This window comes from Oreochromis aureus, linkage group 5 (assembly GCF_013358895.1).
Source record: "Oreochromis aureus strain Israel breed Guangdong linkage group 5, ZZ_aureus, whole genome shotgun sequence".
NCBI classification, from domain to species: Eukaryota; Metazoa; Chordata; class Actinopteri; order Cichliformes; family Cichlidae; genus Oreochromis; species Oreochromis aureus.
In genome coordinates, this window is record NC_052946.1 from 21,034,968 (window position 1) to 21,051,291 (window position 16,324).

General features: G+C 37.9%; 1 protein-coding gene across 2 annotated transcripts; it reads left to right on the forward strand.

Annotated features, from left to right (window-relative positions):
• The first annotated feature begins 410 nt into the window (after positions 1-410).
• Positions 411-14,140, forward strand: LOC116321502 (inter-alpha-trypsin inhibitor heavy chain H3-like). Of its 2 annotated transcripts, XM_039611951.1 has the most exons (21): positions 411-567; positions 932-1,092; positions 1,224-1,328; positions 1,590-1,752; positions 1,848-1,958; positions 3,097-3,225; positions 3,325-3,441; positions 3,529-3,697; positions 3,790-3,900; positions 4,018-4,199; positions 4,306-4,485; positions 4,577-4,698; positions 7,895-8,139; positions 8,614-8,679; positions 8,823-8,864; positions 9,007-9,048; positions 9,518-9,628; positions 9,717-9,894; positions 13,327-13,475; positions 13,675-13,759; positions 13,851-14,140. In XM_039611951.1, the coding sequence occupies exons 1-21, from the start codon at positions 496-498 to the stop codon at positions 13,963-13,965; spliced, it is 2,655 nt and encodes an 884-aa protein (XP_039467885.1). In that variant the 5' UTR covers positions 411-495; the 3' UTR covers positions 13,966-14,140. The 2 variants fall into 2 exon arrangements, with proteins under 2 accessions (XP_039467885.1, XP_039467886.1); XM_039611952.1 differs by lacking the exons at positions 13,327-13,475; positions 13,675-13,759; positions 13,851-14,140 and adding an exon at positions 13,145-13,320.
• Positions 14,141-16,324: the final 2,184 nt, after the last annotated feature.

A 16,324-nucleotide genomic window follows, 5' to 3' on the forward strand; every position in this document is an offset into this window, starting at 1 on the left:
CACAAAGACCATTTCGACAAAATTTACATCACATCTCTCGTTTTTTTTTTCCTGTTTTCCCAGACCTCTCCAGTCCTTGTCACATTACTGTTTCAAAAAAAAAAAACTGCTCATACTTGTAAATAAACTATTTTTGGCCTGAGACAATAATATTACTCACATTCACCAATAGTGAAAAGCTAGATTGTTGTCATATATCTTTCACTTTGGTTTGTCAGAATGCTTATCAGGAATGAAAAAGACAGCTGTGGGACCAAAGTTTGGCCACGTTTGGCTGAAGCGCACAGGTTTGACCCTCAATGTAAACATTAAAGGTCTAATAAAGTGCTGGGTAAGCAGTAAATTACTGTTTTCTGGGAATGTTTGTGTGAGACAGTGTTTGTGTAAGCGAGTGAGTTTGCCCTTTAAAAAACACTGTGTGCATAATAACGGTGTCCTTGTTTAAGTTCAAAAGAGCGTTTCAGCTGCTTTGCTGGTATTTTGGTTAGAGGCATCATGGGGAGAGCTGTGGTGCAAATCACGCTCATAGGACTCCTTTTTGCTTTGGCCTCCACACTGCCAAACAAGGTAAGTTCAGTAGACATAAAGGACCAACAGAGCACTTCAAGGGAACAGAATAGAAGATAATGTAACGTCTTTTGAAGTGAAGAAATACTGACCGTGTGTACATGTTTACTTTATCATGTGTTTAAGATCAGGGTAAAAAGTGGTCTATGAGCTTATTTTAATGTTTAGAGCTTGGCATTTAATAAAGGTGCTGGTCAGTGCGAGATTAAGGATAAATGGGCCTTTCCCATTAAATGATTTATTCCTAGATATGTGTATTTATAACTTGCAATACTGTCATGTTATTTGGACATTAAAAAGACCTGGAGAGAGGCTTTTTTTGTTTGTTTGTTTTTGGTGAAACATGCCTCCTGTGTTTGCTCAGGATGACTGGGACATCTACAGCTTTCACATCAACTCCACAGTGACCAGTCGTTATGCCACCACTGTCATCACAAGCCGTGTGGCCAATCGTATGAACGAATCAAAGGAAATTGAATTCCATGTTCGGCTTCCCAAGAATGCCTTCATCAGTAAATTTCGAATGTGTGTGAAGTTAAAATAATCTGTAACCATCCAGAGACATTTGCAAATAAAGAATTCTACACTGAAGAACAAATTACAGGATACTCAGCAGTGTGTGCATTTATATAAGGGCTTTTCTTGGTCCTCTTCAGGTTTATCGATGGCCAAGTTTATGATGGTGTTGTGAAAGCTAAGGAGCAAGCTCAGCAGCAGTACACTGAAGCTGTGTCTCGTGGTGAAAGTGCTGGACTTGTCAGGTATTAACTAAATGATTAAATTGTGGGTATTGTACAAATACACTGAGTGTTCCTTTGGATAAAGAAGAAGAAAAAGAAAATATTTCTGTCATTCAGAACTAGTTGGGTCTGTTCTTGTGTTTTCTCTTCTTTCTTCATTTCTCTAAAATAATGTTAATGCGAATGCAAATAGGAAAATATAATTAGAGTTAATCTTATTCCCTGCTCAGATTCAAACTACAGCCATACAAATAAGTGAAATGGTTATTGTTTCTGCTTTAGTTCTGTAGGAAGGACTCTGGAGGAATTTAAGACCTCTGTAACTGTGGCTGCTCACAAAAAGGTCACTTTTGAACTCACATATGAGGAACTGATGAAACGCACACATGGCAAGTACGAGCTGCAAATCCATGCTCGACCCATGCAGCCTGTCAGAGACTTCAAGGTGATTGTCTTGTTGGTATCTATTAGTGAAAAAATGCTGAGATAACAGCACACATGATGAGATATTTTGTTTTATTTGATTATATTTAATACCAGGTAGATGTGTACATTCACGAGGAAGCTGGCATCAGTTTCATTGATGTGAAAGGAGGCCTGAGCACCTACCCCCTCGCTTATGCCATCACCAAAACACATGCAGATAAACAGGTACTGAAATCTTTTTGTTGTCAAACAGTAAAAAAAAATTATGAGCTTTCTAACAAGAGACAGTTTGAGGTACTAACAGGTTGTTATTCATTTACAGTAAGAGGGAGCTTGATCTCAGTGTAAAATGTATGACTATAAAATGAGTAAAATGCACAAATAATCATCACGGTAACTATGACATTTCTTCCAACATTATGGTTCATTTCTCATCCTTGTACAGAAGAATGAGGTTTAAAACAGGGGTATTCAACTAACATTTCTTTAAGCAAAAATCCGGATGATCACAATGTGAAATTATTTGGTGTGCAATATAGACTGTCAAATCAAATTAAATCAGTACAATTGCAAAACCTTTTGACAAATAATTTGAAAAATAATTCCAAAACTATTATTGGTCACACAGCATAGAACTGAACATTGGTTAAAAATCTCACACACCTGTGGAGGTGCACACTGATGATTAGTTTTGATTATGTTCACTTCGGACAAAACTGCCTTGCTTTTGTGTGAGGAGCCAAACATTGTGAAGTTCCATAAGTCTATGTTCCTTAAACCTGAAAAAGTTGTCTCAGGAACCATTTGTATCAAGAAAGTGGAAGCGTCAGTTCTTACAAACTGCTTCAGGCAGTTTATAATTGCCTGAAACAGCAGGTAAAACTGCACGTGTTGCTATTTTTATTCTTATTCTCTTTCTTCTTTTCTTCTATACTGTCTTTTCAAATGACTACCTCTCAACTATTGGCACTATAGAGTCCAATGTTTATCACCTGGAATCCACAAAGTTGATTGGCTGAGTGGCATTACATGAAATGGTTTAACTCACATTAAATTGGGCAGTGTGTTTTCAAAACCTGGACCATGGTCCACCTGTTAGTGACCTCTGGGTTAAAGTTTTGGTCCTTGAACTCATATTTGTAGATTCTTATCTAATGTTTTTTTTTCTAAAGGTTAGGCTTCTCCGACACTCTTTGTATGTAAAGTCGTGTTGCATAAATTGAGACAAATGAGTAATTCTGACAATGTTTCATTTAAGATTTTTAACAATACAAATATCAGCCCAAATCGGAAAACAGAAAATAAAATCACTGACATCGCTCTCTTCCAAGTTTCTAAACACTGTGATTCACTCTGTTTCCAGGCGTGGGTGTATTTCTATCCAACAGTCTACCAACAGAAAATGTGTGACAGCTGTGGAGATCAGGGTATGAATGGAGATCTGGTTATTGTTTATGATGTTAACAGGGATAATGGACTGGGACACATCAAGGTAAATCTTTTAGCAACACAAACTGTAATTTGGACTAAAAAGCCTCTTGAATAATCCTATAACCTATCAAGTTTATTTTTTTTAATAACTCCACCTTAGAAATCTGACGGGTACTTTGTTCATCATTTTGCACCATCTGATCTTCCTCGGATACCAAAAAATGTCGTCTTTGTTATTGATCAAAGTGGCTCAATGCATGGCAGAAAAATTGAGCAGGTAAAGTATTTGAAGGGTCGGTTTCTTATATGATTTTATTTATACTTTTAAGTAACAAATGTGTGTAAATTATGTTTTCTTACCCAGACTAGGATCGCATTAATCCACATTTTGAATGATCTGGCAGAAGATGATCACTTTGGTCTGATCACTTTTGATGACAGAATTTCTTACTGGAAGCGAGAACTCGTTCAGGCCAACAGCAAAAACCTGGAAAGTGCCAAAAACTTTGCACGCAATATTGAAGAGAGAGGATGTGAGATTTTATAGTAAATACATATTTTGAAATATAAACATTTGGACAATGAACAGTGTACTGAGACTTTGTTTGTTGTTGTTGCATTTCAGCCACAGACATACATGAAGCAGTGTTACAAGGAGCACGTATGCTGAATGCACATAACAGAGAAGGTTCAGCATCTATCCTTATACTCCTCACAGATGGAGACCCAACCTCAGGTTATAATAAAGCACATCTGTAAACAAATGTACACAAATATTTCATGAAATTGAGATCTTTATGAGCTTATTGTGATTAACTGTTCCTGATTTATTATGAGTCTTGTGTCTTTTCAGGGGTGACAAATCTGGAGAAAATCCAGTCAAATGTAAGACAGGCTATTGCAGGCAAATTCCCACTGTACTGTCTTGGTTTTGGTTTTGATGTTAATTTTAATTTCCTTGAGAAAATGTCACTGCAAAATAACGGTGTGGCACGGCGGATTTATGAAGACTCTGATGCTGATTTACAGCTGAAGGTATTTAAAATATACATACTCTTCTTTTATGTGAGTTGAAACCCCTGAGAATTGAAAGAAAAAATATGAGCATGATTTGTATCACTTCCACGCTGTATGTCAACAGGGTTTCTATGAAGAGGTGGCCACACCTCTACTGACAGATGTGACAATGATCTATCTGGGTGGGACCAATCTAACCCAGACTAACTTCAGTCACTATTATAATGGTTCTGAGATTGTGGTGGCCGGTGAGATCACAGATAATAACATTGAAACCTTCACCCCTCAAGTTGTGGCCATTTCAGTAAGAATCAATCCACAGGACTCACCAGGAGTACTCTTCTTAAACCATTTTCCCTGTTGACTGACATTACATTGCATTTGAATTATTACAGAGTAATAGAAGAATAATATTCTCTAACCCAAGTGAAACTGTGGAATCCACTGGAACAGTGTCTGATGACCATATCCAGAGGGTTTGGGCATACCTCACAGTTAAACAGCTTCTGGACAAAGAGTGAGTATGATATATGCCATCTTTCCTTGTATGACTCTTAGAATAAAATAGAATAGAATAGAATAGAATAGAATAGAATAGAACTCAACTTTATTGTCATTGTACATGTCACAAGTACAAGCCAAAAAAATGTGGTTTGGATCCATCTAGAAAGTGCTCTAGACATAATATAGACATATTACAAAATATATATTAGCAATAATATAGATACATAGTTATATTACAGAATGGGTCTATTATAGGTATGAGGGTACAAAATATGGGTCTATTATGGGTATGTTACAATGCACACGGTATGTAGGTATGTTATGAATATGCTATAACTATATGTACTGGCTGTAGTGAGTGTACAAGCTATGTACAGGCTATGAACAAGATGTAAATATGAAAACTATACAGAAATATTAAACATGAAGTATGCAAGTTATAAACTGTTGTAAACAGATGTAGAATTATAATGATTGAATGATTGTCTATACAGCATTTACAGTAGTGCAGTTTAGATCAGTGAGATATGTGGGTAATTCCTACAGAGGCTATATAAAGTACTGGTGGTTGTGAATGGTGGTTCAGTCCATGTTATTATTGTGTGTATGAGGGTACAGTTGTCCATTGTGTGTGTGTTCAGTTATAGGTGGTTGTGGGTGTGTGTATGTTCAGTCCATGAGTTTAACGTGGGTCAGATGTCAGGAGGCAGAGTTCAGGAGTCTGACAGCTGTAGGGAAGCTGTTCTGGTACCTGGTGGTCTTAGTCCGGAGGCTCCTGTAGCGCCTCCCAGAGGGCAGGAGGGTGAAGAGTCCATGTGCTGGGTGACTGGGGTCTTTGATGACCTTTCCAGCCCTTTTCAGATACGTCTTCCTGTAGATGTCATTTATGGCAGGAAGTGGTGCTCCGGCGATGCACTGGGCAGTTTTCATGACCCTCTGCAATGCCTTCCGGTCCAAAGCAGAGCAGCTCCCATACCAGACTGTTATACAGTTGGTCAGGATGCGCTCAATGGTGCACCGGTAGAAGTTCACCAGGATGTCTGAGGACAGGTGGTTCTTCCTCAGAGTCCTCAGGAAAAAGAGGCGCTGGTGAGCCTTCTTGACCAGCTTGGAGCAGTTGTTCATCCAGATGAGATCCTCGGAGATGTGGACACCCAGGAACTTGAAGCTGCTCACATGCTCCACAGCCGTCCCCTTAATGTGGATGGGTGGATGTAGGTCAGCATTCTTCCTGTAGTCCACGATGAGCTCCTTGGTCTTCTCGGTGTTGAGCAGCAGGTTGTTGGTATCGCACCGTCGTACACCAGTATTCATTGTGATGGTAGATGGGCAGTGGTTATCCAGTCGGACATGTTGGGGCCAGTTGGTCAGGAAGTCCAGTAACCATTTACATATGAGGGAACTGATGCCCAGGTCTGTCAGTTTCCTGATGAGTTGTGAGGGGAGGATTGTATTGCTGAACTGAAGTCTATAAACAGCATTCTGGCCTAGGTTTTGTAATGTCCAGGTGTGAGAGAGTGCAGTGCGATGGAGACTGCATCCTATGTGCTCCTGTTCTGATGGTATGCAAATTGGTGGGGGTCCAGGGTGGTGGGGAGACAGTGTGCTAGGACCAGTCACTCTAAGCACTTTGTGATGATGGGGGTGAGGGCTACTGGGCGGTAGTGGTTGAAGCTTGATGGGTTAGAGTTTTTGGGAATCGGGACAATGGAGGTGGATTTATTTTATGCCATCAGGACCTGCAGCCTTGTGGACATTAATTATGCTCAGCACCACTCCTACATCGGTGGGGGAGAGAGTCAGTGGTTGGTGGTCCGGAGTCACGTCTGCTTTGGTTGCAGTTGTGGGGTTCCCTCGCTCAAAATGAGCATAAAAGTTGTTTAGCTCGTTGAGGAAGGAGACATCAGAGGATGGGGGGAAGGGTTTGGTGGTCCTGTAGTCTGTAATGGTCTGGAGTCCTTGCCACATGCGTCGGGGGTTGAAGTTGGAGAAGTGTTCTTCTACCTTCTTTTTGTAGTGGTATTTGGCTTTTTGATACCTCTCATTAGCTTTTAGCCCTGGCTGTATTGTAGGCCTGTGCATCTCCTGACCTGAAGGCGGTGTTGCGGGCCTTCAGGAGGAGACGAACATCCTGGTTCATCCAAGGCTTCTGGTATGTGGTGATCCATTTCTAGGTGGTGACATTGTCTGTAGTTTTGGAGATGTAATCCAGTACACATGAGGCGTACTGGTCCAAGTCTGTGTGGGTGAACGTATTCCAGTCTGTGTGTCTTCCTGGAGGACTGCGTCTGTCCCCTCTGACCACACTTTAATTGTCCTCACAGCAGGTTTCCCACGTTGGCTGTGTGTCTTTAAAGTTTCTACCTCTACATCAGTGTCTTCAAAACACTAAACTTTTTTTAATAAATCAAAACTGTTTATTTATTTTATACTTTTCTTTGTTTATTTTTCAGGTGTTTTAAGCATAGATAATCGTGGAATGCAGTTTAGGATCACATTATATATGCATTATAAGAAAAGTCTGGATATATTGATTGGGTGTCTGAATATATAGAATTAAACTCAAACATATAGACTGAAACTTGAATGCATAGAATGAAATTTGAATGTACAAGGTGTCAAAAAGACAGGTGAACTGCAGCAAGACAATATGTTTTAAGTTTGTTAGATCAGGGCAACAGGTTGAAATTTAGTCCCAAAATTCCAAGTAGAAGTCTGTTAAAGGGACATCAGATAATATGGCTGCAGTAATAAACTGTGTTCTCTTCAGTGTTGGGTAGTTTAACATCAACATCTCCATTTCTTACCTTTTTATTAAACAGTCATGTACATCTCCCATATAAAATTATATTGGTACAATTATGTTTGTTCATCATCGCTAATCTCCTTAAATTTCAAAAACAAGTTTTTTTAACATCTTTTTAAAGGCAGAGTTTTTACACTTAATCATAAAAGTATGTGTCTCAGGAGCTAAGGATTTGGACAACATAGGCAGCCAGGCTGTCTATGGTCTGGTAATGGATCTCCATGATTTGGTTAGACTTTATTTTCCCTGTAACAAACAACAGATTGTGTGTTTTTGGTGAAGCTTGCTGACTTGACTTTCTGTGAAGAAAATCCCTAAGATGCATATTTTAGGACATGGGTTCAGCTTAACACCTGTAATGTGTGAAGTTACATACAACACCATTTTATACTTTGTCACACAGGCTTCAATTATCTGGACCTGAGAAAGAGAAAGTGAAGAAGGAAGCTATGGAGCTGTCACTGAAGTACAGCTTTGTGACTCCTCTCACATCTATGGTGGTCACAAAGCCTCCAGGAGAGAACACAGATGTGTTTCATAAACCCAAGGAAGGTGAAACATCACAGAGATGGCAGCCCCCAGGAGGTCAACCCAATTTTGCACATCTTGCTCCTGCTTGTGGTTATAGTGGGCAGTGGGTTCATTCTGGTGAGCAAATCAAATCAATACAACAACATTCTCCAGTTCAGCTGAGGAGACGATCGCTTATAGTTCAGAGATGTTCTGTGAATGAAAGAAAGGGAGTATGAAATAGACTGAGTCAAATAGATGTGAGTCAGACAGAAGCAGGATGTAAGATGCACGCTGAGACAACTTAAACTGGGAGGTACAACCTAGTGACCAGGTTGGTGTACAGGAACACCTGCTGTATATGGATTACAAATCCCCATGGGAGACACCACTAAAGTTGTGTGTGTGTGTGTGTGTGTGTGTGTGTGTGTGTGTGTGTGTGTGTGTGTGTGTGTGTGTGTGTGTGTGTGTGTGAGCTCTTTAAAGATTTAGTTTGGAACTTTAGTGTCAGAGCATGGATGTTAATAAAAGCATCAATTAAACTCAATTATAAATGAATCAGCTTTGCAATGTTAACTTTATGTAATTAGATGTGTGTAAATGTTTTTACAGTTGCTGATTTTGATCCTGTGATTAGGTCTTATGATTACATCAAGTCCTATGATGTCGGAACTGCAGGTACAGTATCGCATTGATGAAATACTTTTTTTGTTCTAGGACAGTCAAAGATTTTTTTTATTGTGTTGTCCAAAGTCATGCAATATTAACCGGAGATCTGAAATTTTCTGGTATGTAACTAGTGCTGTTTAAATTATTTGCAGTTTTTTTAGAGCCTAGTGATGCCCTGATTGAGGTAACTACAGGTACTGTATTGCATTGATGAAATACTTTTTTTGTTCTAAGACATTCAAAGATTTTTTTATTGTGTTGTCCAAAGTCATGCAATATCAACCGGAGATCTGAAATTTTCTGGTATGTAACTAGTGCTGTTTAAATTATTTGCAGGTTATTTAGAGCCTACTGATGACCTGATTGAAGTAACTGATGGTACTGTATTGCATAGATGGAATACTTTTTTGTTCTAAGAAAATCAAATATTTTAAAGAGGGGACTTTGGGAAAACAATTCCTCCAAAAAAGAAAAGGGGAAAAACATTTTTTTGATAAAATGGTCATTAGTGCTATGCATTATAAAATATCTTACACTTTTATTGGAAAACTTGTATTTAGGTGAAATTTTTAAAAAAAAAAATCAATATCACCATGACACTTTCTTAACTTAAGGCAAGTTTTCTAACATTCTATGACTGCATGGGATTTAAAAAAATATATATATATAACAATGGATTCATTTTTCATGTGTTTTATGTGTACTTTTCCAAAACTCCAAAACTCCCAAAAAGAATTCCAAAATGCCCAATGCATGAAAAGAGTTTAGTAAGTGTTGATTGCACAGCTCTTTATTTTCAGATTATTTTCAGATTCCAGAGTCTAACTTTGTGTCTCTATACCTCTAGCTCCTCTTCTCTACAGGTTTTTGCTCAACTCAACTGGGAATCAGACTGTTCCACTCTGCTTTGACATCAGTGGAGCTATAATCCTTAAACTATTTCACCACCCCAGCAGAGGTCAGTAGTAGTCTTTCTCATGAGCATTTTTATATTTCTCCCCGAGTTTTTATAGTGGTTAAAGAGCAGCATTTCTTTTTTGTTCTAGACCTGTCTGTTAATGGTGAGCTAGATTCAATTGCAAACGGAGGTTTCAGCAAAATTTTTATACACCTCAAAACTCACCAGCATGTTGAGGTTGACACTGAATCACAGAGGGTCATTGTACGAGATGGACAGACAGTGACATATCAAGCAGCTGGACAAGATCCCTCGACAGTTGGCAGGTGATTTTGCAGTATAATGGTCAAAACGTATGTTCTCACTGTATTGTTTAAAGACATGCGCCCTTATTCAGTTCTTTTCCCAGGATTTACATGAGGCGATCAGTATATAAATCTCTGATGTCAGTTATATATATTGCAAAATATATGCTGAGAAATGAAACATTAAAAGGGCAGTTTGGGCCATTTATTATTTTAATTGTACACTTTTTTGTATGGAGCATTTTGTGAGATTTGGCCAAATCTCACTAATTTAAACATGTCTGCCATAAAATAAAAATAAAAGGTTTATTTCAGTGAGATTTGGCCAAATCTCACTAATTTAAACATGTCTGCCATAAAATAAAAATAAAAGGTTTATTTCCATCACAACTACAAACACTTGCTTTAACTATCCTACACACAAGCTCTCAAGCTGAGATACCCAGAGAAACTGAGAACATGGTGGTGAGAGGTCTCACTCTTTAGCAACAGGAAAGAAAAAGAATCCAACAAAATTAGTTCTGGATGCAACAGCAACCCTTCAATATTAGAATATTGTAAGACAAATATACCAGGACAAAAGAGGTTTTGAATGGGAAAAGCTAGGAACAACTTGCAGAAAGCCCAAAAATTTGATTCCGTTCATCCAATTCAATTCAGTTTTATTTATACAGCGCCAAATTGTAAGGTAGACCCTACAATAGATACTTTTCATCATCAGCGTTTTCAGTGGCAGAAACGTTTTTCACTCATCTAAGTCACTTTTTCAGTCTCAGTTGACTGCAGGTTTCCCAAACCCCATAAACAGTACATTTGCACAATGACTGAAACTAGCACTACTGAATGAACAATGGGCTGTGAGGTGTGTTTCTTGATCTTGATATGCAAATTGTCCTGACCATTGATCAACAGCCACTGATTGAAGCATCATCTTAAAATGGCCTGCGGAGACAAATGGGATAAGCTTCTTTAGCCATACAACACATGATATCCTTCCATCACCTGTCCCAGCCTGTCCCCACGGTTCAGTTCCAGTCAGTCTCAAGCACATACTAGCTGTGTCCCAATTCAGGGACCGCATCCTCCAACGGACTCAGCCTTCGCTGTCTACGTAGGCCGGGTCCTTCGAAGACCAAGAAGGCCAGAAGTCTGACGCTGTTAAATGGGATTGTCTAGCCTTAGTCACACTGCTCAGGTTGCCCAGCAACCATGCTTCTAGCCGCTAGAAACATTTTATAGAGGAACGTTTCACAGAAATGAAGGCGAAAAATGATCTTTTTTTGTTTGTTTGTTTTTTTCATGAGGTTTTTTATTTGTTAAGTATCTGAGACTAAGACCACAGGACTGTAAAAACATGATTGTTGGGCTTCATTTCTACACCAAACAATAATCTTAACATTAGGTCATAAATAACAATTTGTAACAATTTGTAAAAACAACTAATGTTGTTCATGAGACTAGTTTCATCTCACTTTAGTCATGTAAATATAATATAGTCAATATTAAATTTATTGTATTTAATTAAAAACTTACAGCACTGAACTAGAACTCAGTTTCAAATACTGAGCTTCAATAAAGATTCAAGTTGCATTAATTTATATTTCCTATCACTCTATATCTTCATCTCAAACACAATACATCTTTTATAGTGTAAATATAGATGTATTGTACATAAGAGAGATGAACATTGTTTTTAAAATATGTTGGCATTATTAAATTTGTTTGAATGCTTACATATATGGGTAAAAATGAAAATTTATGAGCTGGGATAACTGTATGTTTGTGATAAAATGAAGAATAGACTGATATATTAAATATTCCCCAATGTAAAAAGGTTTAACTGCCTTTCATAGTTTTTAACTTGAAGGCCCTGAGTAATCTTTCTGACACTGAAAACACTTAAATGATAAAATCATTTTAACATTACCTAATAAGACTGATAATTAGGACAGATAATTTGTTATTTTAAGCATTTCTAGCAGTCCCTCACAAAGAGGGAACACTCTCTCTCAGCTGGTGCTGGCTGTTCCTCCTCTTCCTCAGACACTGCTTAGTTTGTCCTGGTGGACCATCAGGGGTGCAAAACCTCACAGATGATGCAGCAGTGGGGTCCGTCTGTCCTGACTCTCAAACATGGAAATCAAATATGCAATAAGCTGTAGGATTCAAACACAAGTGTAACTTATGTTCATACTTTTATTTAACAATCAGAGAGAAAGAAAAAGAGAGAGAAGGGAAAATTGCAGGACAGACACAAAAGTGAAAGTCTCAGGTGGTAAACACTACTAAAAAACAGTAACAGAGAATGAGTATTTTCTGTTTGTTATATAAGGAGTACTAAATAAGATGAGTTCCCAGTACATTGGTCCATTGGTCACATGTCAGACTCCTAAGATTAAAAGCACCTTTTTTTTAGCTTAATGAGTGAACCATCGGCACTAACATCACTAATGTCATGTGACGTTGCCAACATGTGGCCAACAGTAATGTTTTAATGTTCTTCGTTATTAAAACGTTTGCATCATCACATAAATAAGTGATATAAAACTCAGTGCCTACTTACTTTTAAAAGTTTACTCTTCGGCCACCCCACTTGAGCCGTCTGCCATTTTTTCGAAAAAAACTATCCACAGCTGTGCTATGAATCCTGGGATATGTTGGGCCACGAAGGATCCACCTGGCCCATCCTTTAAATCCAGGGAAAAGGAGGACGCATTTGTGGGCCGCATTTGGAGCAGCCTTCGAATTGGGACAGCCTTCATCACCAGGGCTGTGATCTAATCGGCCTTCAAATGCGGCCTCCGAGGGATGCAGCCCCTGTATTTGGACACGGCTACTGATTGCTTGTAATACACGTCTAACACATAGCAGATACAACTTGATACACCACCAAGTATTGAGATGTCTTGCAGCTGTAGAGCACTAGAGCACATGCACATGCAGATTTCCCAGAGGTTTAGAGAACAGGCCTGTAGGACAATCATCAGTCAGGGATGCATGCATGTATGCAGAGCTATACAGAAGCACCCAAGTAAAGATACATTGAAGTGAAGATTATCAATCTTCCATTGAGTAGCAGGAAATCCAAAGGTGTGTGCTGATAATTTGGGATTGTAATATGCATAACGTTGTCGTTAATTTCATGAAATTCTTTTTACAACCAATTCTTGAATAAAAGGCCCTGCCCATGGTAAGCTTTCTCAAGCTAGAAAAGTTTCTATTACAGGTATTATATATTACATTCTATATTAAATTCTCATTTTCTTTTTAGCTTTGTTGAACCTTCCAGGTAGAAGCAAGTTTGTTGGATTACATGGAGTTGTGACACTGTGAAATGTCTATTACAGCCCTCAGTAGGGCAGTAGTCAGCCAAGACAAGTGAAATGATCTGTGAAGGTCTTTCAAATCTTCAAAGAGCTTTAAAATATTCATATAAAGTCCATATTTTTCCAGTGTTACAGTGACTGTGTACAACACTGAAATTCACATTGCAGCTGAAGACATTCTCCTGGTGATCTCACAACATGAGAAAAATGGCCAAAGACTCCTTTGGCCAGTTTTAAGACAGCAACCCTCAACCAACAACACCGAAGGACTTTTAGGTGAGTGAAACGACATGCATGCACATACTTTGTTCATTGCTTAAGAAATAAACGAATTTGTCAGTGTCATGTTAAGAATAAAAACAAAGTTTGCACCGAGCATAGGTGGTTTCTGTAAAAGTATCTTGTTGCTGTGTCTGTTTTAGTATCTGGTTTTCAGTGTCAGCTTTTGTTTCATTATTTGACTCCCTTTTTCCAGCTGTAAAGCCAGCAGTGTATGAGGTGGTGCAGCAAGTTCCTGTCACAAAACTAAAGATTAAAAACCAAGAGATAGATGTTACAAGGTACATTTTTGTAATGTTTTCAGTTTCTTCATTCAAAACATAAAACTGTTTAAGATTCCACCAAGACATGAGCTTGTTTTTCTTTTTGTAGTGACAGCGCTATTGACTACAGCACCGACCCTCCTGTCACAAAGAACTGCTGGCTTATGTCTGCTGACTCTGCCCTGCAGAGACCACTGGCAGATTTTTTCATGGCACAACTTTAAGTGTGAACTATGCTGAATTACTAGAAAATATGTGGTTTAAAAGTAGAGAAAACATTATTAATTATTATTATTATTATTATTATTATTATTATTATTATTATTAATAAACTTATTGTGGAAAATGTCCTTCCACCTGTTAAAATGAACAAATAAAGTATCCCAGATTGCAGAATGACTCATGTCTACATCATTTTATTAAAGAAAGAAAAAGAAATAAGGATTTGGAGGTTGTGGTGTCAAAATAATACATCCAACCATGTGAATTCTACTGAAACAATTGCACAGAAAAACACCACTGTGTTACTTCAGTGTAACTTCTAATCTGACCCAAATCTAATAAATGACAATAGATAGAGCTGACATTAATAGGCATTTATTCTACACTTTGTTGTTAAACAGAAAGTTAAAACTAATTAGATTCGTTCACTTAAATGAAATATGCTTTCCTGGGTGATTTATCTGAAAGATAGTTATACTATAGAACAGTGTTGTGCCATCTCAGGAGATACATTGACTTTTAAAATTTCACAGACGTGTTGGGCCAGCACCAGATGCATACATATCAAGCATAAACATAAATACGGCATTTCAGTCTTAACACTTGCGTTCACTTTTAGTGGGAACAGTGTTGTTGATCAACATTTTTTTTTTCCAATGAATCAAAGTCTGGTGTCAGTTTTGTTGTGGCAATTCTCAGAACAGATCTGAGTGTTCATCACTCAACTGGGACCTGTGGGGTTCTTTTGTTGGTGTTCTTCACACTAAAAGACTGTTCACACACACGTGAGAGCCAAACAACATCAGCATCCTCCGTGTCAGCTTCTGAATGTTTGGACATTTTTCTGGTCTTAAAATTTTTTTTAAACTCATCCAGTTTAAGAAAGTTGGACAACACATTGGAGATCAATCAGTTTCAATTGCTACCTTTCATAGTATTTAACTATTTAAGCAACTCCGCCTAATGCGCCAACTGGTGGAATGTCAGGAATTACAGGAGGAGGACAAATTAATGTAGTCATAATTATGATATTAATTGATTTGGGCAGGCTGGATTAAAATGACCAATGGGCCGGATGTTGCCCGCGGGCCGTAGTTTGCCCAAAAGGTTTTCTTTAACTCTTAGGACCTGGCGTCCACATATGTGGACATCACATTTTGGGTTGTTTTGGTCGAGACAAGGGCCCGATATCCACTTACGAGGATATTATACTGCCACTGTTCTATCAAAATTTAGGAAATGAAATACTGTTTAACCATGTGTGAAACAAATAAATAAATGAAATAAAATAAATGAAATTGTGCATTGGACCTTATTCACTGTTTTACATATCACCTGGCGTTTGTAAATAAATTTCTTGTTCTTTCTTCAAGCAACAGAGTCCCACGCTTGAGTCCCCTAGTTTACCGTAACAACACTATAAAGTCACAATTGAGTAATGATGTGCAAAACTCAAAATGAGAAACAACAATTGTGCCCCTTAGAGCAATATGACTCATTGGAAAGCCATTTGAAAGAGCAAAATTTAGTATTGTGGTCTGGACAACCCAAAATGTGATGTCCCCATATGTGGACGCCAGGTCCTAAGAGGTTAAACTGCATTAATATTTTTAACATATATAAATAAAAGCTTTTTTTAACAAGCCAATGAAAATGTACATGGGCCATTAAACTCTGAAACACTGAATTATTATTAATATTCATTATTAACATCTAGACCGTCATAACGTCTGTTTCCAGCAGCACAAGAACTTGACTCCTATTAATGTCAGAAAGCCTTCAAGAAGCCAGAGTAAAGGTACATTTTTATGCCTTGGGTTAGATCGCATGCATACATACATATATATATATATCTATAGATAAATCTATATCTATATCTATATATATGATTTGACATTTGACTGTACTTGAAATTATTTACATATACAGGGTGGGCCATTTATATGGATACACCGTAATAAAATGGGAATGCTTGGTGATATTAAAGTCCTGTTTGTGGCACATTAGTATATGTGAGGGGGCAAACTCCTCAAGATGGGTGGTGACCATGGTGGCCATTTAGAAGTCGGCCATCTTGGATACAACTTTGTTTTTTCAACAGGAAGAGGGCCATGTGACACATCAAACTTATTGGTAATGTCACAAGAAAAAAACAATGGTGTGCTTGGTTTCAACGTAACTTTATTCTTTCATGAGTTATTTACAAGTTTCTGACCACTTATAAAATGTGTTCAATGTGCTGCCCATTGTGTTGGATTGTCAATGCAACCCTCTTCTCCCACTCTTCACACATATATATATATATATATATATATATATATATATATATATATATAGATATATATATATATATCTATATCT